Genomic DNA, 26,305 nt, shown 5'->3' with positions numbered 1-26,305 from the left:
AGGAAAGCTTTCAACCTTTCACCATTGAGTGTAATGTTGGCTGTGATTTTGTCATATATGGCCTTTCCTATGTTGAGGTATATTCCCTCTATACCCCATTTGTTGCGAGTTTTATTATGGAAAAATGCTGATTTTTTCCAAATGTTTTTTCTGCATCTATTAAGATGATTATATTATTTTTATCTTTCATCCTATTAATATAATTTATCACATTTATTTATTCACATGTGTTGAAATCCTAGGGATAAATTCTGCTTGATCATGGTGTATAATTCTTTTAATATGTTGTTGAATTTGGTGTGCTAGTATTTTGTTGAGTATCTTTGCATCTATATTCATCAGGAATGTAGGCCTGTAGCTTTCTTTTCCTTAAGTTCCTTATGTGGTTTTGATATCAGGGTAATGCTAGTGTAATAAAAATGAGTTTAGGGATGTTCCCTCATCTTCAATTTTTGGGGAAGAACTTGAAAAGAATTGCTGTTAATTCTTTTTTAAATGTTTGGTAGAAATCACCAGTGAAGCTGTCTGTTTGGCTTTTTCTTTGTAGAGAAGTTTTTGATTAATGATTTAATCACCTTTCTTGTTATTGGTCCATTCAAATTTTCTGTATTTAGTCACTCAACTGTATCTGACTCTTTGCTACCCCATAGACTGTTAACCCACTAGGCACCTCTGTCCATGGGGATTCTCCAGGCAAGAATTGTGGAGTTGGTTGTTGTGCCCTCCTTCAGGGTATCTGCCCAACCCAGGGATTGAATCCAAGTCTCCTGCATTGTAGGCAGATTATTTACAGTCTGAGCCACCAGGGAAACCTCCCTGAGATATAGAGGAAGTTCAAATTTTCTATCTCTTCATTATTCAGTCTTGACAGGTTGCACATTTCTGGAAATTTATTGATTGCCTCTAGGTTATCTAGTTTGTTGGTGTATAGTGGTTCATAGCAGACTCTTATGATGTTTTGCATTCCTGTGGTGTCAGTTATAATGTCCACTACTTCATTTGTTTTATTTATTTGAATCATCTTTCTTTTTTTATTAGTCTAGATAAAGGTTTGTCTATCTAATCTTAAAGGGAGATGGCACATATACTGGAACATAAAAGAAGTTTACCTCCCAAGAACATAATGGCACAGTCAGAGTTATAAACTATTCTACTCAAATAATGGGAGCAGTGAAGAATGACTAGAGAATAGTGTGATAAATTAATGGAATATAATAGCTTCCAGAATATTCACAGAAAAGTAGAAAACCTTTGTTTTCACCCTATGGTTATGATTCCCACACTGATGATAAGCTTGTCTGCAATTCTGAAAGACCCAAAAGGGGAGAAGGTGTTGGGACTTCACTCTACACTTTCTCCAGAGAGTCTCTGTGAAGGTTAGCCAACTGTGAAGTTAGGGGGCAGTCCCTAAGAACTTTCTTACTTCTGATACTAGTGGCAAATTGAGGGGCTTCCCAAAACTGTACTCTATTTTGATAACTCATTAGAATTCACATGAAAGGTTCTTCATTTGTAACCATGTGGAAATACCAGGCTCTCCAGGTGGTTCTGTACTGAAACCAAGGCAGCAGATATGAACCTCAACATCACAGGCCCCTGTTAACAAGAACAGAACTGGACCGAGGGAATTAGTGCATACAGCAGGGCTTGGTGTTGAATTCTGGCTCTGCCCACTTGGCCACTGTGTGAGCTTCTTGCTCTGTTGATCTTTCTTGGTCTCTCTCTCCATTTGTTAAAAAAATTCCCTGAAATTTTATATAAAATTTATATATAAATTTTATACAATTTTATACTCATGATTACTGTTTATTATAGGGAAAGGATACAGATTAAAATAAGCCAAAAAAAAAAAAGAGGTTTCTGGCAGTGTCCAGAAGGATTTTAAACACGGATCTTCCAATAATTCTTTGCGTTGGAACCATGGACAGTGTTAACTCTTCCTGGCAATGATGTATGTCAATACACATGAAGTATTGCCAATCAGAGATTCTTACTCCAGTCTTGGCATGTTCACTCAGTACTGTTGGGGTTTCATAATTTAGGCTCCAATATATTTCAAATCTTGAAAGATGACGCTGTTAAAGTGCTGCACTCAATATGCCAGCAAATTTGGGAAACTCAGCAGTGACCACAGGAATGGAAAAGGTCACTTTTCATTCCAATCCCAAAGAAAGGCAATGCCAAAGAATGCTCAAACTACCGCACAATTGCACTCATTTCACACGCTAGTAAAATCATGCTCAAAATTCTCCAAGCCAGGCTTCAGCAATACGTGAACCATGAACTTCCAAATGTTCAAGCTGGTTTTAGAAAAGGCAGAGGAACCAGAGATCAAATTGCCAACATCTGCTGGATCGTGGAAAAAGCAAGAGAGTTCCAGAAAAACATCTATTTCTGCTTCATTAACTATGCCAAAGCGTTTGACTGGGTGGATCACAATGAACTGTGGAATATTCTGAAAGAGATGGGAATCCCAGACCACCTGACCTGCCTCTTGAGAAACCTATATGCAGGTCAGGAAGCAACAGTTAGAACTGGACATGGAACAACAGACTGGTTCCAAATAAGAAAAGGAGTACGTCAAGGCTGTATATTGTCACCTTGCTTATTTAACTTATATGCAGAGTACATCATGAGGAACGCTGGGCTGGCAGAAGCACAAGCTGGAATCAAGATTGCTGGGAGAAATATCAATAACCTCAGATATGCAGATGACACCACTCTTATGGAAGAAAGTGAAGAGGAGCGAAAGAGACTCTTGATGAAAGTGAAAGAGGAGAGTGAAAACGTTGGCTTAAAGCTCAACATTCAGAAAACTAAGATGATGGCATCTGGTCCCATCTCTTCATGGGAAATAGATGGGGAAACAGTGGAAGACTTTATTTTTTGGGGCTCCAAAATCACTGCAGATGCTGATTGCAGCCATGAAGTTAAAAGACACTTACTCCTTGGAAGGAAAGTTATTTCCAACCTAGATAGCATATTAAAAAGCAGAGACATTACTTTGCCAACCAAGGTCCGTCTAGTCAAGGCTATGGTTTTTCCAGTGGTCATGTACAGATGTGAGAGTTGTACTGTGAAGAAAGCTGAGCCCCGAAGAAATGATGCTTTTAAACTGTGGTGTTGGAGAAGACTCTTGAGAGTCCCTTGGACTGCAAGGAGATCCAACCAGTCCATTCTAAAGGAGATTAATCCTGGGTGTTCATTGGAAGGACTGATGCTAAAGCTGAAGCTCCAATACTTTGGCCACCTCATGCGACGAGTTGACTCACTGGAAAAGACTCTGATGCTGGGAGGGATTGGGGGCAGGAGGAGAAGAGGACGACCGAGAATGAGATGGCTGAATGGCATCACTGACTCGATGGACTTGAGTTTGAGTGAACTCCGGGAGTTGGTGATGGACAGGGAGGCCTGGCGTGCTGTAATTCATGGGGTCGCAAAGAGTCGGACATGACTGAGCGACTGAACTGAACTGAACTGGTGGCTGATTTCAATTTTCAGCCTTTCAGGAAATTGAGTTGATATGTATGATCCAAAGCCCCCACCTTGAATCATATTTTTGATGTAGCTCAAATCCCCAGCCCTAAATCATATTATTATTATCTGGAGCTGCAAGCCCCCAGACACTCCTATTATGCTTGACAACATCCAAGGGTTTAGAGATTACCTCTCAGAATTAGAGGAAAACCATCTTTGACTGGGCTTGTTTGTTAGAGACAGAAAATTGTGTTAACCAGACAATAGTGAGAGTACAGTGAGGCCCTTCTTAAGATTCACTCACCAATGAAAGAACTATACATTGAGGAGGTAAATGGTGGTGAATTCTACAGTCAGCTGGGTAGGGGAGCACCACAAAGGCTGAACGTTCTACTTTCTGCCTCAGAAATGTCATAAAAGACTTGAATAACATCTACAGAGTTGAGGAAGGTGCAGGTGATGACTCAAGAACTCTATAGCCATTTCAAGTCAGCATTTAATACAAGGGAAAAAGAGGAGCATTCTTGGATGCATGGAAAATATGCCACTCCTGTGAAGCTGTAACTGAATGAGCTAGATCCAATGCATGTTTAGACTGGTATGCCAATTGCCTATACTGATATCAAGAGTATCTTTTTTTCTTTTAACAATTTTATTCTATAAATTTGTAGGTTCTTGCATCAATGCTATTCCAACATTATCATCTTGATATTAGAAAAACTCCATCATGAATATAAACATGATAGGGTGTAGATGAAGCCACACACACAAAAAGAGAAAAATCATTCGGGGGTCATATGTGAGAAGAGAAAGGATGAAGGATACAATTCTGGGAACTACCAATAATAAAAATGAACACAAGAAGTAGAATCAGAGAGGTGAAATAAAACAGGAGTGGGAATTTTGGATTAGTAGATGCAAACTGATACATATAGAATGGATAAACAGTGAGGTCCTACTATCCAGCATAGAGAACTATACTCAATTATTGTTGTTTAGTTGAGAAGTCATGTCTGACTCTTTAGTGACCTCATGGACTATAGCCTACCAGGTTCTTCTGATCATGGGATTTCTGATGAATACTGAAGTGGGTTTCTCTTTCTTTCTCCAAGGGATCTTCCCAACCCAGGGGTTGAATCTGTGTCTCCTGCATTGACATATGGTTTCTTTTTACCACTGATCCACCAAGGAAACCCAACTATATTCAATATCCTGTGATAAATCCTGGGATAAGGTCCTCATTTTACCCCAAATAAAACTGAAGTCAAAAATAATATTAAAAAGAATATCTATCTATTTATAGTTGAATCATTTTTTCTACAGTAGAAACTAACACAACACTGTAAATTATACTTCAATAAAATAAATTTTAAACAGCTCTTGTGTGTATTTGTTTACAATTTTTTCTCAGCAATATGTAACAGATTTCTTTTAGATCAATGTGTTTTTTTCTGTTTCATTCTGTATTATAGCCTCATATTGTCCCACAGCATATTAATACCATGATTTATTCTATTTCTTTATTTCTGTATATATATGAGATGATAGACTTCCCTGATGGCTCAGACGATAAAGCATCTGCCTACAGAGTGGGAGACCCGGGTTCGATCCCTGGGTTGGGAAGATCCCCATAGGCATTCCCTAAATCTGTGTAATAATCATTCATGATGTATAAAAGTCAAATTTATGATGTCCTCCTTAAATTTATACAATGCTACATGTCAATTACATCTCAATGAAACTTGAAGGCAAAAAAGAGCACTAATCCCACTATGAGGGCTCCACCCTCATGATCTAAACATCTGCCAAAGGCCCCATCTTCTAAGAGATTGTTGTTGCTGTTGTTCAGTCGCTCAGCCGTTTCCGAGTCTTTGTGACTCCGTGAACTGCAGTACGCCAGGCTTCCCTGTCCTTCACTGTCTCCCAGAGCTTGCTCAAACTCAAGTCCACTGAGTCAATGATGCCATCCAATCATCTCATCTTCTGTCACCCCCTTCTCCTCCTGTCCTCAATGTTTCCCAGCATCAAGGTCTTTTCCATGAGTTGGCTCTTCACATCAGGTGGCCAAAGTACTGGAGCTTCAGCTTCATCATCAGTCCTTCTAACGAGATTCAGGGTCGATTTCCTTTAGGATTGTCTGGTTTGATCTCCTTGCTGTCCAAGCGACTCTCAAGAGTCTTCTCCAACACCACAGTATGAAAGCCTCAATTCTTTGGCACTGAGCCTGCTTTTACAGTCCAAATCTCACATCCGTACATGACCACTGAAAAGACCATAACCTTGACTATATGGACCTTTTCATCAAAATGATGTCTTTATTTTTTAATACACTGTTTAGGTTTGCCATAACTTTCCTGCCTGTCATAACTTTCTTGTTTAGAAGCAATCATCTTCCAATTTCATGGCTGCAGTCACTATCCACGGTGACTTTAGAGCTCAAAAAAAGGAAATCTACCACTACTTCCACATTTTCCCCTTATATTTGCCATGAATTATTGGGAACAGATTTGGTTTTTTAATACTGAAATTTAAGCCGGCTTTTTCACTCTCCTCTTTCACCCTCATCAAGAGGCTCTTTAGTTCCTCTTCACTTTCTGCCACTAGACTAGTATCATTTGCATTTCTGAGGTTGTTGATATTTCTCTTGGCAATCTTGATACCAGCTTGTAACTCATCCAGCTCAGCATGTTTCATGATGTGCTCTGCATATAAGTTAACAGGATAACAACAACAACAAAAGCCTTGTTGTACTTCTTTCTCAATCCTGAACCAGTCAGTTGTTTCGTGTAAGGTTCTAACTCTTCCTCAGAAACCTGTATGCAGGTCAAGAAGGAAGAGTTAGAACCTTAACAAGACCACTGACTGGTTGACCAGTTGTCTCAACTGGTTGTTGAGTCAGATGAGATAGTATGTTATTCCCATCTCTTTAAGAGTTTTCCACAGTTTGTTATGACCCATACAGTCAAAGACTTTAGAACAGTCAATGAAATAGAAGCAGATATTTTTCTGGAATTCCCTTGCTTTCTCTATGATTCAGCGAATGTTGTCAATTTGAACTCTGCCTCTTCTAAAGCCAGCTTGAATATCTGGGAGTTCTTGGTTCACGTACTGCTGAGACCTAGCTTGAAGGATTTTGGGCATACTCTTACTAGCGTGGGAGATGAGTGCAATTATCTGGGAGTTTGAACATTCTTTAGTACTACCCTGCTGAGGAATTGGAATGATGATTGACCTTTTCCAGTCCTGTGGCCACTGCTGGATTTTCCAAATTTGCTGACGTATTGGTGCAGCACTATAATAGCATCATCTTTTAGGATTTTAAATAACTCCACTGGAATTCAATCATCTCAACTAGCTTTATTGGCAGCAGTGCTTCCTAAGGCCCACTTGACTTTACATTCCAGAATTTCTGGCTCTTGGGTGAGTGGCCATATAGTCAAAGCTGCCTCTTGAGAAACCTGTATGCAGGTCAGGAAGCAACAGTTAGAACCGGTCATGGAACAACAGACTGGTTCCAAATAGGAAAAGGAGTGCGTCAAGGTTGTATATTGTCACCTTGCTTATTTAACTTATATGCAGAGTACATCATGAGGAACGCTGGGCTGGAAGAAGCACAAGCTGGAATCAAGATTGCTGGGAGAAATATCAATAACCTCAGATATGCAGATGACACTACCCTTATGGCAGAAAGTGAAGAGGAACTCAAAAGCCTCTTGATGAAAGTGAAAGAGGAGAGTGAAAAGGTTGGCTTGAAGCTCAACATTCAGAAAACAAAGATCATGGCATCTGGTCCCATCACTTCATGGGAAATAGATGGAAAAACAGTGGAAACAGTGTCAGACTTTGTTTTTTTGGGCTCCAAAATCACTGAAGATGCTGATTGCAGCCATGAAATTAAAAGACGCTTGCTCCTTGGAAGGAAAGTTATGACCAACCTTGATAGTATATTAAAAAGCAGAGACATTACTTTGCCGACCAAGGTCCGTCTAGTCAAGGCAATGGTTTTTCCCGTGGTCATGTATGGATGTGAGAGTTGGACTGTGAAGAAAGCTGATCGCCGAAGAATCGATGCTTTTGAACTGTGGTGTTGGAGAAGACTCTTGAGAGTCCCTTATACTGCAAGGAGATCCAACCAGTCCATTCTAAAGGAGATCAATCCTGGATGTTCATTGGAGGGACTGATGCTAAAGCTGAAACTCCAATACTTTGGCCACCTCATGAGACGAGTTGACTCACTGGAAAAGACTCTGATGCTGGGAAAGGTTGGGGGCGGGAGGAGAAGGGGACGACGGAGAATGAGATGGCTGGATGGCATCACCGACTCTGTGGACATGAGTTTGAGTGTACTCCGGGAGTTGGTGATGGACAGGGAGGCCTGGCGTGCTGTGATTCATGGGGTCGCGGAGAGTCGGACACGACTGAGCGACTGAACTGAACTGAACTGACTGATGGTTTTTCCAGTGGTCACGTATGGATGTGAGAGTTGGACCATAAAGCAGGCTCAGTGCCGAAGAATGGAGGCTTTCATACTGTGGTGTTGGAGAAGACCCTTGAGAGTCACTTGGACAGCAAGGAGATCAAACCAGACAATCCTAAAGGAAATCAACCCTGAATCTCATTAGAAGGACTGATGATGAAGTTGAAGCTCCAGTACTTTGGCCACCTGAGGTGAAGAGCCACCTCATGGAAAAGACCCTGATGCTGGGAAACATTGAGGACAGGAGGAGAAGGGGGTGACAGAAGATGAGGTGATTGGATGGCATCATTGACTCAGTGGACTTGAGTTTGAGCATACTCTGGGAGACAGTGAAGGACAGGGAAGCCTGGCGTACTGCAGTTCACGGAGTCACAAAGACTCGGAAACGACTGAGTGACTGAACAACAACAAGTCTCTTCAAAGATGGGGCCTTTGGGAGATGTTTAGATCGTGAGGGTGGAGTCCTCATAGCGGGATTAGTGCTCTTTTTTACCTTCAAGTTTCATTGAGATGTAATTGACATGTAGCATTGTATAAGTTTAAGGAGGACATCATAAATTTGATTTTTATACATCATGAATGATTATTACACAGAGTTAGGGAACACCTATCATCTCATATAGATACAGAAATAAAGAAATAGACAAAAAATTTTTTCTAGTGATGAGAACTCTTAGGATTTACTCTCTTCGAAACTTTCATATTTAACATCAGTTCAGTTCAGTCACTCAGTCGTGTCCGACTCTCCGTGACCTCATGAATCACAGCACGCCAGGCCTCCCTATCCATCACCAACTCCCTGAGTTCACTCAAACTCATGTCCACAGAGTCGATGATACAATCCAGCCATCTCATTCTCTGTCGTCCCCTTCTCCTCCTGCCCCCAATAACTCCCAGCATCAGAGTCTTTTCCAGTGAGTCAACTCATCGCATGAGGTGGCCAAAGTATTGCAGTTTCAGCTTTAGCATCAGTCCTTCCAATGAACACCCAGGATCGATCTCCCTTAGAATGGACTGGTTGGATCTCCTTGCGGTACAAGGGACTCTCAGGAGTCTTCTCCAACACCACAGTTCAAAAGCATCAATTCTTTGGCGATCAGCTTTCTTCACAGTCCAACTCTCACATCCATATATGACTACGGGAAAGACCATAGCCTTGACTAGACGGACAGCAACATTATGTTTATCTTGTTGTATGTACATTACTTTCCTGGTACTTATTTATCTTGTAACTGGTAGTTTGTAGCTTTTGACCACCTTCATTCAATTCCCCTCCCCCCAGTTCCAGCCTCTTGTAACCACAAATCTAATATTTTTCTATGAGTTTGTTTGTTTGCTTTTGAAGTGCAATTGATCTACAAACTATGTTAGTTCCTGTTCCACAACATAGCACTTTGACATTTCTCTACATTTAAAAATGGTTACCACAATCAGTCTGGTTATGATGTCATCATTCAAATATATTAGGTATTTATTATATTCCCCCTACTGTACATAACTATCTATATCTATATACATGTGCATATATACATTGGTATATGTATATACATATATACACACACACACACATATTAAGTTCCTGATCTCTTAAGTTCAAATGCATTTTAACAACTCTGAATTTTTATACCCGCCAATGCAGTGTTTTTGACATCATGTTTAACATTTTGGGGCTTCCCTCATAGCTCAGACAGTAGAGAATCTGCCTGCAATTCAGGAGACCCAGGTTGGATCCCCAGGTTTGGAAGATCCCCTGGAGAAGGGAATGGCTACCCACTCCACTATTCTTGCCTGGAGAATTTTATACCTTTTTGTTTTGTGTATCCCTTATTTACTTATTGCAGGTATACACAATTTTACTACCTTTGTCTTTTACCCTCTCTCCTAACTTTACACACGGCTAATTTACTACCTTTATTGTATATTTGCCTTTATTAATGAGATTTTTTTCCTTTCATAATTTTCATGTTTCTCATTATGGCCTTTTTCACTTAGAGAAGTCCACTTAACATTTCTTATAAAGTTAGTATGGTATGAACTCTTCAGCTTTTGCTTGTCTGTAACACTTTTGACTTTGCATCAAATCTGACTAAAAGCCTCGCTGACTAAAGTATTCTTGGTTGTTCTTGGTTGTGGGTTTTCCCTTTTGTCACTTGACCTATATTGGGCCACTCCGTTTTGGCCTACAGAGTTTCTGCTGAAAAGTCAGCTGATAACCTTGTGGGAGTTCCCTGGTATGAAGCTTGTTGCTTTTCCCTTGCTGCTTTTAACATTCTCTCTTTATTTTAACTTTTGACATTTTAATTACAGTGGATCTTATTGTGTTCCTCTTTGAGCTGATCCTCTTTGGGACTCTCTGGCTTCCTGGACACAGACATCTGTTTCCTTTCTCAGGTTAGGGAAGTTTTCAGCTATTGTGACTTTAAATGTGTTCTCTGCCCCTTTCTCTCCTCCTGAGATCCTTCTATGTTGAATGCTGGTATGTTGATGTCATCCCGGAGGTCTCTTAAACCACCTTCATTTCTTTTTATTCTCTTTTTCCCCTGTTCCTTTATACTGATTTCCCTTACTCTGTATTCCACCTTATTGATCTATTCCTCTGTATCATCTAATCTACTGTTGATTACTTCTAGTGTATTTTTCATTTAAGCTATTGTATTCTTCTTCTCTGGTTCTTCTTTATATTTTCTAACCCTATTAAAAAATTCCAACTTCTCACTCTGTTCATTCAATCTTCTTCTGAGTTCTTTGAACATCTTTATGATTATTAACTTGAACTCTCTATAGGGTATATTGCCTATCTCTACTTCACTAGTTCTTCTGGAATGTTATCCTTTTCCTTCATTTGGAAGATAACCCTCTGTGGCCTCATTTTGCCCAATTTACTGTTTTTTATTTCTATTTAATTGTCAGGTTGGTTATGTTTCCTGTTCTTGTAGAAGTGGCTTTTACAGGAGCTTTCCTATGCCTCCCAGCAGTATATTCCCCTCTATGAGCTCTATGCTTGAGGATTTCCCCTACTGGGGCTGGTGTTGGTCCTTCTATTGTGGCAGGCTTACTACTGTGGGTGATCTGGTAGATGCGGCTGGCCCCCAGTGCAGTTGGTTGATCCTGCCTTGTGTAGAGGCTGCTGGCCCCTGGTTGGCAGGGCTGTTATGAGGCTGCTGGCTACGGGACCGCAAGAGGTCTTAGGTCTAGTTCTGGTCCACTGTCAGGCAGAGCCAGGTTCTGGCATGGCTGGCTGTGAAGCCATGGGTTCCAAACCTGATGTCAGTCTACTGGCAAGTGGGGCCAGTTCCTGACACAACTATCTGTGGCACCCAGGTTGTCTCAGAACTGGTGTTGGCCCTCTGATGAGTGGGACTGCTGGACCCCAGCACAGCTGGTTGAGGGGTCCAAGGTATGTTGGAGCTGGTTTTGGCTTGCTGGTGTGCAAGGCCAAGGCCAGGGGATCCTGGAGCTGGTGTCTATCCACTGGACGGTGAGAATGGCCCTGCTGTACCCTGATAGTACCAGCCTGGTGGCCCAACAAGGTCCCAGGGCCTCCGACGGCAGGGCCCTGGGGTTCCCAGGGCTAGCGTTGATGCACTGGTGAGTGAGGTGAGGTCTTGGGTCCTCTGGTGGACAATACCCAATCCTGGGATGGCTGTGGCCTCAGAAAGCCTTAAGGTAGAAGCTCTGCTGGTGGGTGGGGCTGCGTTCCTATTCAGCTAGCTGCGTGGCCTGAGGGATCTCAGTATTGGTGCTGAGAGTCTGGTGTGCTAGGCCAGGTCCCTGTGTTAATGAGCTAGAGGAAGGATTACAAATGGTGCTTGCCAGCACGTTATGGTAGAAGAAGTTCTTCAAAATGGCCGTCTCCAGTGTCTATGTTCCCAGGGTGAACTGCAGTTGCCTCCTTACTCACCAGGGGGCTCCCCAAGATTAGCAGGTGGGTCTGATACAGGCTCCTTTCAAATTACTGCCTATGCCCAGAGTCCCAGGGTACATGAAGTTTTGTTTCTATGAACCTTATAAGACTGGAATGTCTACTTTCATAGCTTTCTCGCTCTCCTGAGATCAAGCCCCATTGGCTTTCCAAGTCAAATATTCTGGGGGCTCATCTTCCTGGTGCAGGACCCCAGGACTGGGGAGCCCAATGTATGTGGAGCTCAGACAACTTATCCTTGGGAAGAACCTCTACAATTGTAACAACCCTCCCATTTGTGGGCTACCCACCTGGGGTTATGCGTCTTGACCATAGTCCGTTCTCACTCTCTACTGTTTCATTTGTCTTCTTTACATCTTTATTTGTAGGAGATCTCTTCTGCTAGTCTTCTTTTTTTCCTCATTAATAGTTATTCTGTAAATAGTTATAATTTTGATACACCCATGAGCTCAAGGTCTTCCTACTCCGCTATCTTGGCTTCACTGTAGATTAATACTTTTTAAAAAGAGAGGCCTCTCAGAGAGCTCCCTCTTCTCTTTTGCCATGTAAGGACAGTGGACATCTTCCCGTGTGAAGATGCTCATCTCTGAATCAGTAAGTGGACTCTCGCTAGACACTGAATCTGTTGGTGCCCTGATCTTATATTTCCCAGCCTCCTGAACTGTGAGAAGTAAATGTATGTCTTTTAAGCCATACAGCCTATGGTATTTCTGACATGGTGGTGGGCATGACTAAGCCACAGGGGATGCCCCTCCTCAACCCTCACCCCCTTTTCACTTTACATACTCTTTCTGAGAGAGATCCTTCTAGCACATGGTATGACCTCAACCACAATTTATGTGCTGCATAACCATGTACTTGGTAGTAGCTCAGATCGCTCTCTTGAGCCCCACATGTCTTCAGTTCAGTTTAGTTCAGTCGCTCAGTCGTGTCCGACTTTGTGACCCCATGAATCACAGCACACCAAGCCTCCCTGTCCATCACCAACTCCCGGAGTTCACTCAAACTCATGTCCATTGAGTCGGTGATGTCATCCAGCCATCTCATTCTTTGTTGTCCCCTTCTCCTCCTGCCCCCAATCCCTCCCAGCCTCAGAGTCTTTTCCAGTGAGTCAACACTTCGCATGAGGTGGCCAAAGTATTCAGTTTCAGCTTTAGCATCAGTCCTTCCAATGAACACCCAGGACTGATCTCCTTTAGAATGGACTGGTTGGATCTCCTTGCAGTCCAAGGGACTCTCAAGAGTCTTCTACAGCACCACAGTTCAAAAGTATCAATTCTTCGGGGCTCAGCTTTCTTCACAGTCCAACTTTCACATCCATACATGACCACTGGAAAAACCATAGCCTTGACTAGATGGACCTTTGTTGGCAAAGTAATGTCTCTGCTTTTTAATATGCTATCTAGGTTGGTCATAACTTTCCTTCCAAGGAGTAAGTGTCTTTTAATTTCATGGGTCTTAGGCATCTTAATCTTAACATATCCCATACTGAACTTACCATTTATTGTGTTCCAGTTTACCCCTTCTCCTATCTTGGGTTGATCACTCAAGCCAGCAACCAGATTCTTTTTTCTCCCTCCTTCTCAACCTGCATTTAAAATCTGCATATAAAAAATCAAGTTTTGCTGAATATGACTTCTCTTCATCTGCTACACCCTGCAGCTCAGGCCTTCATTAATGTTAGATAAATTCTTCCAGTACCCTTGGAATATCTCCTTGCTTCTAGTCTCATTCTCCTCTTCAGATTTCTTTCTAACCTGTGAATTGAAGTAGAACACTCCTATGCCCCAAATCCTTTATTTACATCTTCTTCAAAGGCTTCAGGATAAAATCCAAGCTCCTAATCCATGCACGCTAAAACCTTAACACTGTGGACCTGTTTTTCTTTCCTTTTATTTCAGCCACACTAAGACATCCCATTTCCTGAAATAGCCAATTTCGCTAGTTTCTCAGATATTTTGTATTTATGTAGTTTTTCTAAGTGACCCCATAGTTTCACAACCACATTTTACTGCTTTTCTTCTTTATCTGGATCCTCCATGAGATTGCAAGCTGCTTAAAAGCAGACAAGAGTTACACTGTTGGTGGGAATGCAAACTAGTACAGCCACTATGGAGAACAGTGTGGAGATTCCTTAAAAAACTGGAAATAGAACTGCCATACGACCCAGCCATCGCACTCCTGGGCATACACACCAAGGAAACCAGAATTGAAAGAGACACATGTACTCCAATGTTCATTGCAGCACTGTTTATAATAGCCAGGACATGGAAGCAACCTAGATGTCCATCTGCAGACGAATGGATAAGAAAGCTGTGGTACATTTACACAAGGAGTATTACTCAGCCATTAAAAAGAATACATTTGAATCAGTTCTAATGAGGTGGATGAAACTGGAGCCTATTATACAGAGTGAAGTAAGCCAGAAAGAAAAACACCAATACAGTATACTAACACATATATATGGAATTTAGAAAGATGATAATGATAACCCTGTATATGAGACAGCAAAAGAGACACAGATGTATAGAACAGTTTTTTGGACTCTGTGGGAGAGGGCGAGGGTGGGATGATTTGGGAGAATGACATTGAAACATGTATATTATCATATGTGAAACGAATTGCCAGTCCAAGTTCAATGCATGATACAGGATGCTCAGGGCTGGTGTACTGGGATGAACCAGAGGAATGGGATGGGGAGGGACGTGGGAGGGGGTTCAAGATGGGGAACATATGTACACCCGGGGCAGATTCATGTCAATGTATGGCAAAACCAATACAATAATGTAAAGTAATTAGCCTCCAATTAAAATAAGTAAATCAGAAAAAGTAAATGCAGAAAAAAGTAGACAAGAGTGTAGCTTTTATTTCTACATTTTCACTTATAGCTCTAGAAATATCCAATAGATATAGGAAGGAAGGAACACCTGCAGTGTTTTACTGCCCCCTACTGGAATCAGCAAGAAGTCAGCCAGCAATAATACCCTTCATCCTGCATGAGTGTGTGTTAAGTCACTTCAGTCCCGTCCCACTCTGTGCGATCCCATGGACTGTAGCTTGCCAGGCTCCTCTGTCCATAGGATTCTCCAGGCAAGAATACTGGAGTTTCCACGCCCTCCTACAGGGGATCTTCCTTACCCAGGGATCAAACCCACATATCTTGTGTCTCCTGCATTGACAGGTGGGTTCTTTACCACTAGTGCCAACTGGGAGGAGGTCCCACCATTCATCCTAGGTGGTTGGGAATAGATTTTGCTATTCTCTGCTGGTTAAGATCTCAAATGCTTCAGCAAAACACTGGGCAACAGCCCTTTTGCAAAATCCCCAGAGGAGTCAAAGTCCGAGCAAAGCCCACGTACAGTTCACTTCTGTCCCTTACCCTTTTCTGTCATTTGCCCTACTCCTCTCAGATGGCTTCCCACGTGGCACTAGTTGTAAAGAATATTCTGAGCTTTTTTTTCATGGTTTGCTTTAAAGTCTTCCTTAGTTAACCTCACTTTGATCTTGCTCATTCTACTTCAGTCTCATATTTTCTTCTATTCCAAAGATTTACTGTAGCTCACATGAAGGGAAGAGCTGAGTGAAGAAGACTGGGGTTGACGGGAGCTGCACGTGACCTCACGTAAATCTGACCCTGAGTTTCAGTTATAAAATACAAATAGTGATACCTGTTTTCCTAACCTCACAGGGCTCCAATATGATCAGGTAAATAAGGTGTCATACGCAGTTTCAGGTAGTGAGCTGACTCCATTTGCCCACGCTGATCTTTTGGGGAGGGTAACTACTTCCAAGACAGGAGTTCACAGATTGAGAAAAGTGGTGTTTTCATCGGTCATCTCCATGTTGAAAACGAGAAATGTCCCCAGTCTGAAACTGCTACAAACATGGTATATCAGGGATGGTGACTTTCCTTATGGGTCTTCAAAGTGCCCTGGGTGGGCGAATAATTCATTTAGATTCAAGAGGGATGGGCCTGAAACTCTTAGACCATAAGGGTGCAGAATACATTCATTTGGATCAAATAACCTTTGATAATAGGTTAGTAATACTTACTCCTTGGAAGGAAAGTTATGACCAACCTAGATAGCATATTAAAAAGCAGAGACATTACTTTGCCAACAAAGGTCCATCTAGTCAAGGCTATGGTTTTTCCAGTGGTCATGTATGGATGTGAAAGTTGGACTGTGAAGAAAGCTGAGCCCCGAAGAATTGATACTTTTGAACTGTGGTGCTGTAGAAGACTCTTGAGAGTCCCTTGGACTGCAAGGAGATCCAACCAGTCCATTCTAAAGGAGATCAGTCCTGGGTGTTCATTGGAAGGACTGATGCTAAAGCTGAAACTGAATACTTTGGCCACCTCATGCGAAGTGTTGACTCACTGGAAAAGACTCTGAGGCTGGGAGGGATTGGGGGCAGGAGGAGAAGGGGACAACAAAGAATGAGATGGCTGGATGACATCACCGACTCAATGGACATGAGTTTGAGTGAACTCCGGGAGTTGGTGATGGACAGGGAGGCCTGGTGTGCTGTGATTCATGGGGTCGCAAAGAGCTGGACACAACTGAGCGACTGAACTGAAATGAACTGAATACAATATTTGAATATAGATTAATAATAATAATAACGTTCAGTGGGTAGGCCAATGTAAAGGTTTAAATAGTGAACTTATCCATAAGGGAGGAAGAGCTTGGGGGTGCGGGGGGGAGACCAGTACTCAAACTGTGTAAATCTGATTTCCCACATTTTGTGATCTCAGCCTACGCCACCACACATGATCTACTTTCTACTCCTCACATGATTTAGAGTTGGCTTAGGTCAGAAATCCCCTTGGGTGGGTACTCTGGTTAATCAGGGTGTTTCCTGGATGGGAAACCAAAACCAGATCTTCACTATCAGGGGTCTTTAATCTTTTCTGAGTACCAATCTCTCTGAAAACCAGTAGAATCTATGGATCCTCTCAGCAGAAAAGAGAATTAACACACATTTAAACAAAATTTTTTTAAAAATTTATTCATTTTAAATTGAAGGATAATTGCTTGACAGCACTGTGTTCGTTTCTGCCATATATCACCATGAACCAGCTGTACGTCTATGTATATTCCCTCCCTTTTGGCCATCCCTCCCACCTCTCACCCCATCCCACCCTCTCGGTTGTCATTTGCTCCCTGCGTCATACCGCAAATTTCCACTAACTGTCTAGTTTTACATATGGTAATGGGTGTTTCAGGGCTACTCTCTCAGTTCGTCCCACCCTCTCCCTCTGCCCTATATCCGCAAGTCTGTTCTTAGTTTCTTAGTGGTTTAAGAAAAAAAAAATGATGGGGCTTCCTGTTTTTGGTCCCCAGGCCCCACCCATGAATTGCTGGGTGGAGAGTTCTAACTTTAAGCCGTGAATTAAAGGTGCCTTTGGTCTCTTTCTGGCTTGGTTCTGGTCTGTGTCCAGAGTTTCTGTAAAGTTCTGGAGAAGAGGAGCATGTGCTCCAGAAGGTGGGAGTGGTCTCTGACTCTGGAAATTCTACTGCTGCCTCATTTGTTCCTGGCAACCAACATACAAGGTACTTTCCACAAATTGTCTGCCTGTAACTGTACACTGGAGGCCCAGTCAGATGGAAAAGGGAATATGGGGTGTGGCTCCACCTGAAGTGGAGTAGTGGCTCCAGGCAGCAAGTATTCACATCCTGGAAGCTGGGTTGGGGAGTCTTTCTTAAGCTTTGGAAAATCAGGCTCCATCTCTTTTCTCAGGGGGAAGCAACAAAAATAGAACTTTGGTGAGATGGAGAAGTAGTCCTCTCACATTTAGTGCTGTGCTTTGTCATCTGTGAAGTTTCTTTGCATTACAAATAACAGAAAGCTGCATGGGTAGCTGCCACATTGTAGGCTCAGGGGCGCTCTGCTCCTTGAGGCATTCTTTGAGACCTCTGTCTGTGCAAGGAGTTGTGACATGAGCAAAAGTAAATAATGTTGTCTTTGCTCCAGAGAGAAATCAAAATTGTGGGAAAGGAAACTGGGGAAGGATGGCTCTGTCTAGGGTCACTGAGTGAGAGTCTGAGCAGAGGCCTCAGTAGCAGGGAAACCCTGGAATATCTGATTAAGAGCTAAGGTTCTTTCTGTCTTGGTTGTGCTCGGTTCCCCTTGTGTGGCAACCTTCCTTTTCCTTTACAGCTCTCCAGCCCTCCACTACCTGTCTTCCTAGGTCAGCTGAGAACTGAGAGCTAAGCTATTGCCTTTCTCACTATTTAAGTCTTTTTCATTAAAGGTGCTTTAATGTTCACTACTATGGGAAAAAAATGAGTAAAAGTGAATTTGGGCACGGGAAACAAATATAACTATCGGGGACCAGCCTCGATATGACCCAGGGTATCCTCGGGATGAACGGCGTTGGCGTCAGAGAGAGAGAGAGAAAGAAGAGAGAGACAGGGGCTGATGATTCCTTGGTTTACGCTGGAAACCAATAAAACCCCAGCACGGGGCTTGCTCTGTTTACATAGGCCGCAGGCGCCCTCTCGAATCACTTGAGGTACCCCACCAGGGCACCCCCTCGAGTGAGTCTTAGAAGCCCAGGCAGATAAGTAAACTCAGAGGGCCCATCGCTCCAAGGATCTCAACCAGAAAAAGGAGAATAGAGAAAAGGATGGAAAAAGAGAAAGAACGACACGGGGAGACCAAGCTTCAGTGAGCAAGGCCCAAAACTTTATTTTCCAGTGCTGCTTTTATACCCTAAGTTATGTGCATAAGAAACAGAGAAAGGGAGGTATAGAGTCACGCCAAAATCACGTGGGGTCAGCAGTCTTGACCCTTATCAGGATCAGGGCTTATTTTTGTGTGTCTTGTGATAAAAGTTTTAGGTGATTTACATCATCTTCTGGCCAGGGGGCCTGCTAACAGTTTTATGGCCCTCTCTCCTAACAATAGGTTAGTTAGCAAGTAAAAGGCTTATATTCTTTTAAGGTGACTTTCCTAAAGTTAGGTGCTAGACACATAACAAAGTTACATTCCTATAAGGCACCGGTGTAGTGAGCTGCAAGAAAGGAACTTATTAACTTAAGATCTGATGTGGTTAAATCAAAGGCTACTACTTATATTCTCTATATGTGATTAATATATTTCCAAGGATACAATGGATAGAGGAAACTTTGCAGCAAGCATTGATTCAACAATGAAATCTTTTTTAGTACTACTCTAATGATTTTAACTTCTTCAACAGATTCCTGTATTTTAGAATATTAGGCTTTCTGTCCTTGCATGGCTGGGAGGCTATAAACAGTCACATTCATAGTTGTAAGAGCCCGGACAAACTTGTCATGCAAGTTAGAAAGCTATCAGAGGGGCTTGGATTGGAACACTCCTATTAAGCCAAGGAGAACTTTTAAACTACAGCTCTGAATTAATGTTTTCAGAGAAAGGTGGTTGGGGGGAAGCCCCCGTAAGTATTAGAGGACTTGGTAAGAGGTGTAAGATAGTAAAGCAGTCAGATTCCGGTTTTCTTTGGGGTAGATGCTCAGGTAAAGTCCAGGGGGCTCCTCGAGTCCTGATTAGCCTTTGCCCGTCAGGCCTCTTCCCCAGTTGAACTTTGCCACGGGTAGAATTTCCCTCGCTGGCTCCCGGCATATAACATTTTAAAATGATGATAGTATGTGACTCTGAGGCAGATGAGATAGCCATACTTAAAGGAAATCCTGTTCGCTACTCATGCAGGGCCTCTCAGGGTGGCAGGACATTGGATCTGGTTTATGACTGGCTTTGCGGGAGGAAGAAAATTTTCTCTGCCCTTCTAGGATCTCTGCCTGTTGTAAGAATTAAATTGACATGAGATAAGCTAACAAGAGAAAATCAGAGTTTAATATTGTATACAAGGGTGAAACCCAGAAAAACCAAGTAATTCGCTAAAATGGCTGAAGCCCTTATCTTAAATACCATCCTCTGCTAAAGACGAAAGAGAATGTTGAGGATGACAGTTCTGGGAGGTTATCAGGAAAAGCACAGCAAATAAGGGTAAGGTTGTTAGGCAGATTTAAGTTAGTGCCTTCTCCATTGATAAGAGTTTCTAGAGATTTGGTCATCCTCCCCTTCTGGTACAGAGAGGGAGACACCTTTATTAATGGAGATTTCCCTTACAAATAGAAGTGTTTCTTACAAAAGGGTAACTCGTAATGTTTACTCTGTTTGGAATGTTTACCATGTCTGCTATTTCCTTAGAAAACAACCAGCTTAAAACAATTAATATGCCAAAGAGACATATATTAGGGTGGCATACTCTGCTCCCCTACATTAAGTCTAGAGACATGATGTCTTCACGTCTCTTGTAGCTGTGTGAGCTCCATGGGGCTTACTCAACTCATAGGTCACTAATATGATCTTGGGAGTAGGGGCTGGTATGAAGTATTCATCCAATTGTTGGGAAAGATAGAAATGCCAAGAGAACTGGACTATTTCAGTGCTTTCTCTAGACATGAGGCTACTGTGTCTAAATCTTTTCATGTACAGAGTATGCCTACAGATAGTTCTTTTATCTTCAATTTATGACTCTCTCACCCCACAACCTGGTGGCACAGTGGTTTTAAAAAAACCCACCTGCCAATGCAGGAGATGTGGGTTCAGTCCTTGGGTCAGGAAGATACTCTGGAGAAGGAAATGGCAACCTACTCCAGTATTCTTGCCTGGGAAATCTCGAGGGCAGAAGAGCCTGGTGGGCAACAGTCCATGGGGTCACAAAAGATCGGACATGACTGAGTGATAAAGCAACATCCCATAACCACATTTCCTCTAAATTTAACTTTGTTGTTTGCCTTGAAGGAGGTGCTTTCTGTCTTACATCTAGGCCTATATACATGCCTTTCCTTCTGCCTAAAATGTCCTGCACTCCCCCTCTCCAGCCCCTCCCATTTTTGTGTCACTTCCTCCCAGAAACCTCAGGTTCTGGGTTACGGTTTGTGAACTGCTTGGTTGTCTGTTTCCTGGAGCTCTGTGAGCACAGGAACCTTGTCCATTGCTGAACCTAATACAGTGCCTAGCACGTGGCATGGGCTCAATAAATAATTGTTCATCATATGAATGAATGACATTAAAGAACTTCCTTTCAGGCTATCTGTCCAGAGTGGGTATCATTATTCTTTTTCCTTCCCAGTAATGGATGTTTTTGTGGAGAAATTTGAGAAGCAGTTTTTAAATCTCCTCTTTTGGCCCTCCTCAAACTTGAGTTTCTCAGCTCTTTGATCTCTGGGCCCACTCCTCACTAGCAGGCATCTTCCCTGTCTCCCTCTAGCACAACAAGTGCAGTAAAAATAGTTTGTTCTGGGAATCAGAAGACTTATCTTCTTTTTTCTTAATTTTATTTTTAATTGTAGGATAATTGCTTTAAGACCTATGTTCTGAGTTCTAAGCCATGGGGTTTCCTATAAATCATAAAAGCTTCCTGAGTCTCAATTTTCTCAACTCTATTATGGATATAATGATACGCTCCCCATTTTTTCAAGGGGTTATTATTAAGATCAATGAAATAAAGAAACTGAAATTGCTCTGTGATTGTGACCACATACAATTTGAGACAGATAAGAGCAAGGAATATCATAAGGAAATTCCAAAGCCCAGTGCTGTCTCCTGGGTCACAGAACTGAATCTCCGCTTTTTAAATATCTTCACATTTCTAAAGTCTAACTCCTCATCTTTGTTCTGGCTATCTATTGCTGTGTAATAAGCCTCCACAAACCTGGGGCTTCCTCATGCATTTAGTCACTGTCATCTGGCTGATTAAATTCATGAGACTTCCCATCTCAGGAAACAGCACTGAACTCTGTTCATCTTGACCCCCATGACATGCATCTGAAGTCTTGATGTCTATTGCCAAATTACTTCCTTGAAAGATTTGTACAGGTTTTTTTAAACAGTTTATCTCACTAGAGAGCTGCACGTAACTCCATGTCAGTATCTTTAAAATGCCTCTTTTGGTTCTTAAAATTTTACGAGAAACCACATGACTTGCTTTAGAGTATTCAGAATTTCCCCTTTAGCGCTTCTTCTTCCTGGGTAGACTCTTTTGTATGAAATTACTACTTCTTTTGCTCTGGTTCCCCTCCCCCACACCATTAAAGTTTTACTTCTCTAAAGACAAGAAACATGGGTAAGCATAGGAAAGGTCTGCCTCATTTATAAACTGCACATAAATACAGCTACTTTATCCTAAGCATTCAGACACATGAACAACTACTTCTTGTTAGAATTAAATCAAAGTAGTACTTTAAGTAGTTTTCTATCTAATAAAATATGGAATTGTTAAAAGGCAAATCAAAATATTTTTCAATTTACTTTAAAAAAATTTTAAAAACATAAATATATCAGAAAAAGAAATATATATACATATAAGAAAGTAAGTAGGAAATCAAGAGATACCTGGAGAGGCAGGCAAGTTTAGCTTTGGAGTACAAAATGAAGCAGGGAAAATTCTAACAGAGTTTTGCCAAGAGAACACACTGGTCATAACAAACACCCTCTTCCAACAACACAAGAGACAACTCTACACACAGACATCACCAGATGGTCAATACTGAAATCAGAATGATTATATAATTTGCAGCTGAAGATGAAGAAGCTCTATACAATCAGCAAAAACAAGGCTGGGAGCTGATTGTGGCTTAGATCATGAAATCCTTATTGCAAAATTCAGACGTAAGTTGAGGAAAGTAGGGAAAATTGCTAGGCCATGCAGGTATGACCTAAATCAAATCCCCTGCAATTGTACAGTGGAAGTGACAAATATATTCAAGGGATTAGATCTGATAGAGTACCTGAAGAACTGTGGATGGAGGTTCATAACATTGTACAGGAGGTGGTGATCAAAACCACCTCCAAGAAAAAGAAATGCAACAATGCAAAATGGTTGTCTGAATAGGGCTCACAAATAGCTGAGAAAAAAGAGAAGTGAAAGGCAAAGGAGAAGAGGAAAGATACACCCATCTGAATGCAGAGTTCCAAAGAATAGCAAGGAGAAATATGAAACCTTTCCTAAAGTGATCAAAGTAAAGAAATACAGGAAAACAATAGAATGGGAGAGACTCAAGATCTCCTCAAGAAAATTAGAGATACCAAGGGAACATTTCATGCAAAGATGGTCAAAATAAAGTATAGAAATTGTATGGACCTAACAGAAGCAGAAGATATTAAGAAGAGGTGGCAAAAAATACACAGAACTATACAAAAGAGATCTTAATGATCCAGAAAACCATGATGGTGTGATCACTCATCTAGAGCCAGACATCCTAGAGTGTGAAGTCAAGTGGACCTTAGGAAACATCACTATGAACAAAGCTAGTGGAAGTGATGGAATTTCAGCTGAGCTATTTCAAATCCTAAAAGATGATGCTATGAAAGTGCTGCACTCAATATGCCAGCAAATTTGGAAAACTCAGCAGTGGCCTCAGGACTGGAAAAGGTATTTTCCTTCCAGTCCCAAAGAAAGGCAATGACAAAGAATGTTTGAACTACCACAAAATTGTACTCATCTCACACACTAACAAAGCAATGCTCAAAATTCTCCAAGGGAGGCTTCAACAGTATGTGAACCAAGAACTTCCAGATATTTAAGTTGGATTTAGAAAAGGCAGAGGAGCCAGAGATCAAATTGCCAACATTCATTGGATCATAGAAAAAGCAAGAGAATTCCATAAAAACATCTACTTCTGCTTCGTTGACTAAGGCTCATTGACCCAACCTTCAAGTGTGTGGATCACAACAAACTTTGGAAAATTGTTAAAGAGATGGGAACACCAGACCACCTTACCTGCTTCCTGAGAAACCTGTATGCAGGTCAAGAAGCAATAGTTAGAACTGGACATGGAACAATGCACTGGTTCAAAATTAAGAAAAGGATATGCCAAGACTGTATACTGTCACCCTGCTTATTTAACGTATATGCAGAGTACATCATGTGAAATGTTTGGCTGGATGAAGCACAAGCAGGAATCAATATTGCCGGGAGAAATATCAATAACCTCAGATATGCTGATGACACCACCCTTATGGCAGAAAGCGAAGAGGAATTAAAGAGTCACGTGATGAAGGGAAAAGGGGAGAGTGAAAAAACTGGCTTAAAACTCAACATTCAAAAACCTAAAATCATGACATCGGGTCCCATCAATTCATGGCAAATAGATGGGGAAAAAATGGAAACAGTGACAGACTTTATCTTCTTGAGCTCCAAAATCACTGAAGATAGTAACTGCAGTCATGAAATAAAAGATGCTTGCTTCTTGGAAGAAAAGCTATGACAAACATAGACAGCATATTAAAAAGCAGAGACATTACTTTGCCTACAAAAGTCCATCTAGTCAAAGCTATGGTTTTTCCAGCAGTCATGTATGGATAGGAGAGTTGGACCATAAAGAAAGCTGAGCACTGAAGAATTGATGCTTTTGAACTGTGGTATTGGGGAAGACTCTTGGGAGTTCCTTGGACTGCAAGGAGATCAAACCAATCAATCCTAAAGGAAATCAACCCTGAATATACATTTGAAGGACTGATGATAAAGCTGAAACTCCAATAGTTTGGCCACTTGATGCGAAGAGCCGACTCATTAGAAAAGACCCTGATTCTGGGAAAGATGGAAGGCCGGAGGAGAAGGGGATGACAGAGGACAATATGGTTGGATGGCATCACCAACTCAATGGACATGAGTTTGAACAAGCTCTGGGAGATGGTGAAGGACAGGGAAGCCTGGCGTGCTGCAATCCATGGTATCGCAAACAGTCAGACATGACTGAGTGATTGAACAATAACAACAATAAAAGGAAACTATCAATGAATTTATCTGAATTTATTAGAAAATCCTCTGTAATAGACTAAATCACCACTCTGATATCTCAAATTGTACTACAATGTCTGTACGTTAATTTTTGCAATCTATAATAGTAATATTAACGCATCTTTATTCAACTTGTGACTGGATTATAGGATCCTTTAAGACGAGTAGAATTTTTTTCCTTTTTTTTTATGGTTAATCAAGCATTCTTTCTACTGTTTCTATCTTTATATGACTTTTTAAGGCCACACTTTCATTAGATATTTCATAACAAAACTCACTTTTCCTTCTTATATTAATTTTTATTTTATATTGGAGTATAGTCGGAGAAGGCAATGGCAAGCCACTCCAGTACTCTTGCCTAGAAAATCCCATGGATGGAGGAGCCTGGTAGGCTGCAGTCCGTGGGGTCGCTAAGCGTCGGATACGACTGAGCGACTTCACTTTCACTTTTCACTTTCACACATTGGAGAAGGAAATGGCAACCCACTCCAGTGTTCTTGCCTGGAGAATCCCAGGGACAGGGGAGCCTGATGGGCTTCCGTCTATGGGGTCACACAGAGTCGGACATGACTGAAGTGACTTAGCAGCAGCAGCATAGTCGATTTACAATATTGTGTTAGCTTCAGGTGTACAGTGAAGTGATTCTACTATACATATGAAAGGGAAAGTTGCTCAGTCGTGTCCATGCAACCCCATGGACTATACAATCCATGGAATTCTCTAGGCTAGAATACTGGAGTGGATAGCCTTTCCCTTCTCCAGGGAATTTTCCCAACTCAGGGATCAAACGCAGGTCTCCCACATTGCAGGTGGATTCTTTACCAGCTAAGCCACAAGGGAAGCTGTACATATACAAATATTCTTTCTTTTTTCATATCCTTTTCCCAAAACTCACTTTTCCTTTGCTATTCTCCAGCATGAGTCTCTGCCCATTTGAGGCTGCTGGGTTTTTATTTCAAGGTTTCTCCTAGTTTCTTTTCATTGATTTGTAAATATCTGAAACCATGAAAAATATACTCAGCACTCTTTTATGTTGTTTCTTTTGAGAAACAACTTTCTGGGCAGCTTCTTCACTGATCCTCTGCTGTATATGTCATAATAGTAATCTTTTATTCCTTTATCCAGGACTCAACCATAAGACTTCCCTGTGGCTCAGATGGTAAAGAATCTGCCTGCAGTGCAGGAGACACAGGTTTGATCCCTGGGTCAGGAAGGTCCCCTGAAGAAGGGAATGTCTACCGACTCCAATATTCTTGCCTGGGAATACCACGGACAGGGGAGCTTGGCAGGCTAAAATCCATGGGGTTGCAGAGAGTTGGACACAACTAAGTGACTCACACACACAACCATAAGACAGGGCTGTTACACTGGCCCAGGTGGGCACATTATGATACTTAAGAAACACAGTTCATTGGTCATAAGTAATTAGAAAGTAACTCAAATTTCTACTTGAAGTCTCTCAAAAGATGTTAAAAGGAATCCGATTTATAAACTAGAGAAATACGTCCTATCACACACTTATCTGCCCTCTTCAGTCTTCTCAAACTATTCCATTCCTCTGCAGCTCAGAGATTCTTATTCTCTTGAGCCATAATGTCATAGAACCTCTATTTTCTAAACCAACCTGAGTGGTTCC

General features: G+C 41.7%; 1 protein-coding gene across 1 annotated transcript in view; it reads left to right on the top strand.

Annotated features, from left to right (window-relative positions):
• Positions 1-17,250: 17,250 nt before the first annotated feature.
• Positions 17,251-26,305, top strand: part of CD48 (CD48 molecule) — a 32,855-nt gene continuing 23,800 nt past the window's right edge. Inside the window, exon 1 of the mRNA XM_055403054.2 lies at positions 17,251-17,431. Within this exon, the coding sequence (XP_055259029.2) occupies positions 17,350-17,431 (82 nt within the window). The 5' untranslated portion in view covers positions 17,251-17,349. The remainder of the gene's footprint in view (positions 17,432-26,305) is intronic.

The sequence above is a fragment of the Moschus berezovskii genome, chromosome 4 (genome assembly GCF_049115385.1).
Source record: "Moschus berezovskii isolate FMDL1 chromosome 4, NW_MosBer_1.0, whole genome shotgun sequence".
Lineage (NCBI taxonomy): Eukaryota > Metazoa > Chordata > Mammalia > Artiodactyla > Moschidae > Moschus > Moschus berezovskii.
Note: the sequence above shows the minus strand (reverse complement) of the source record. Positions and strands in the feature narration are given on the sequence as shown.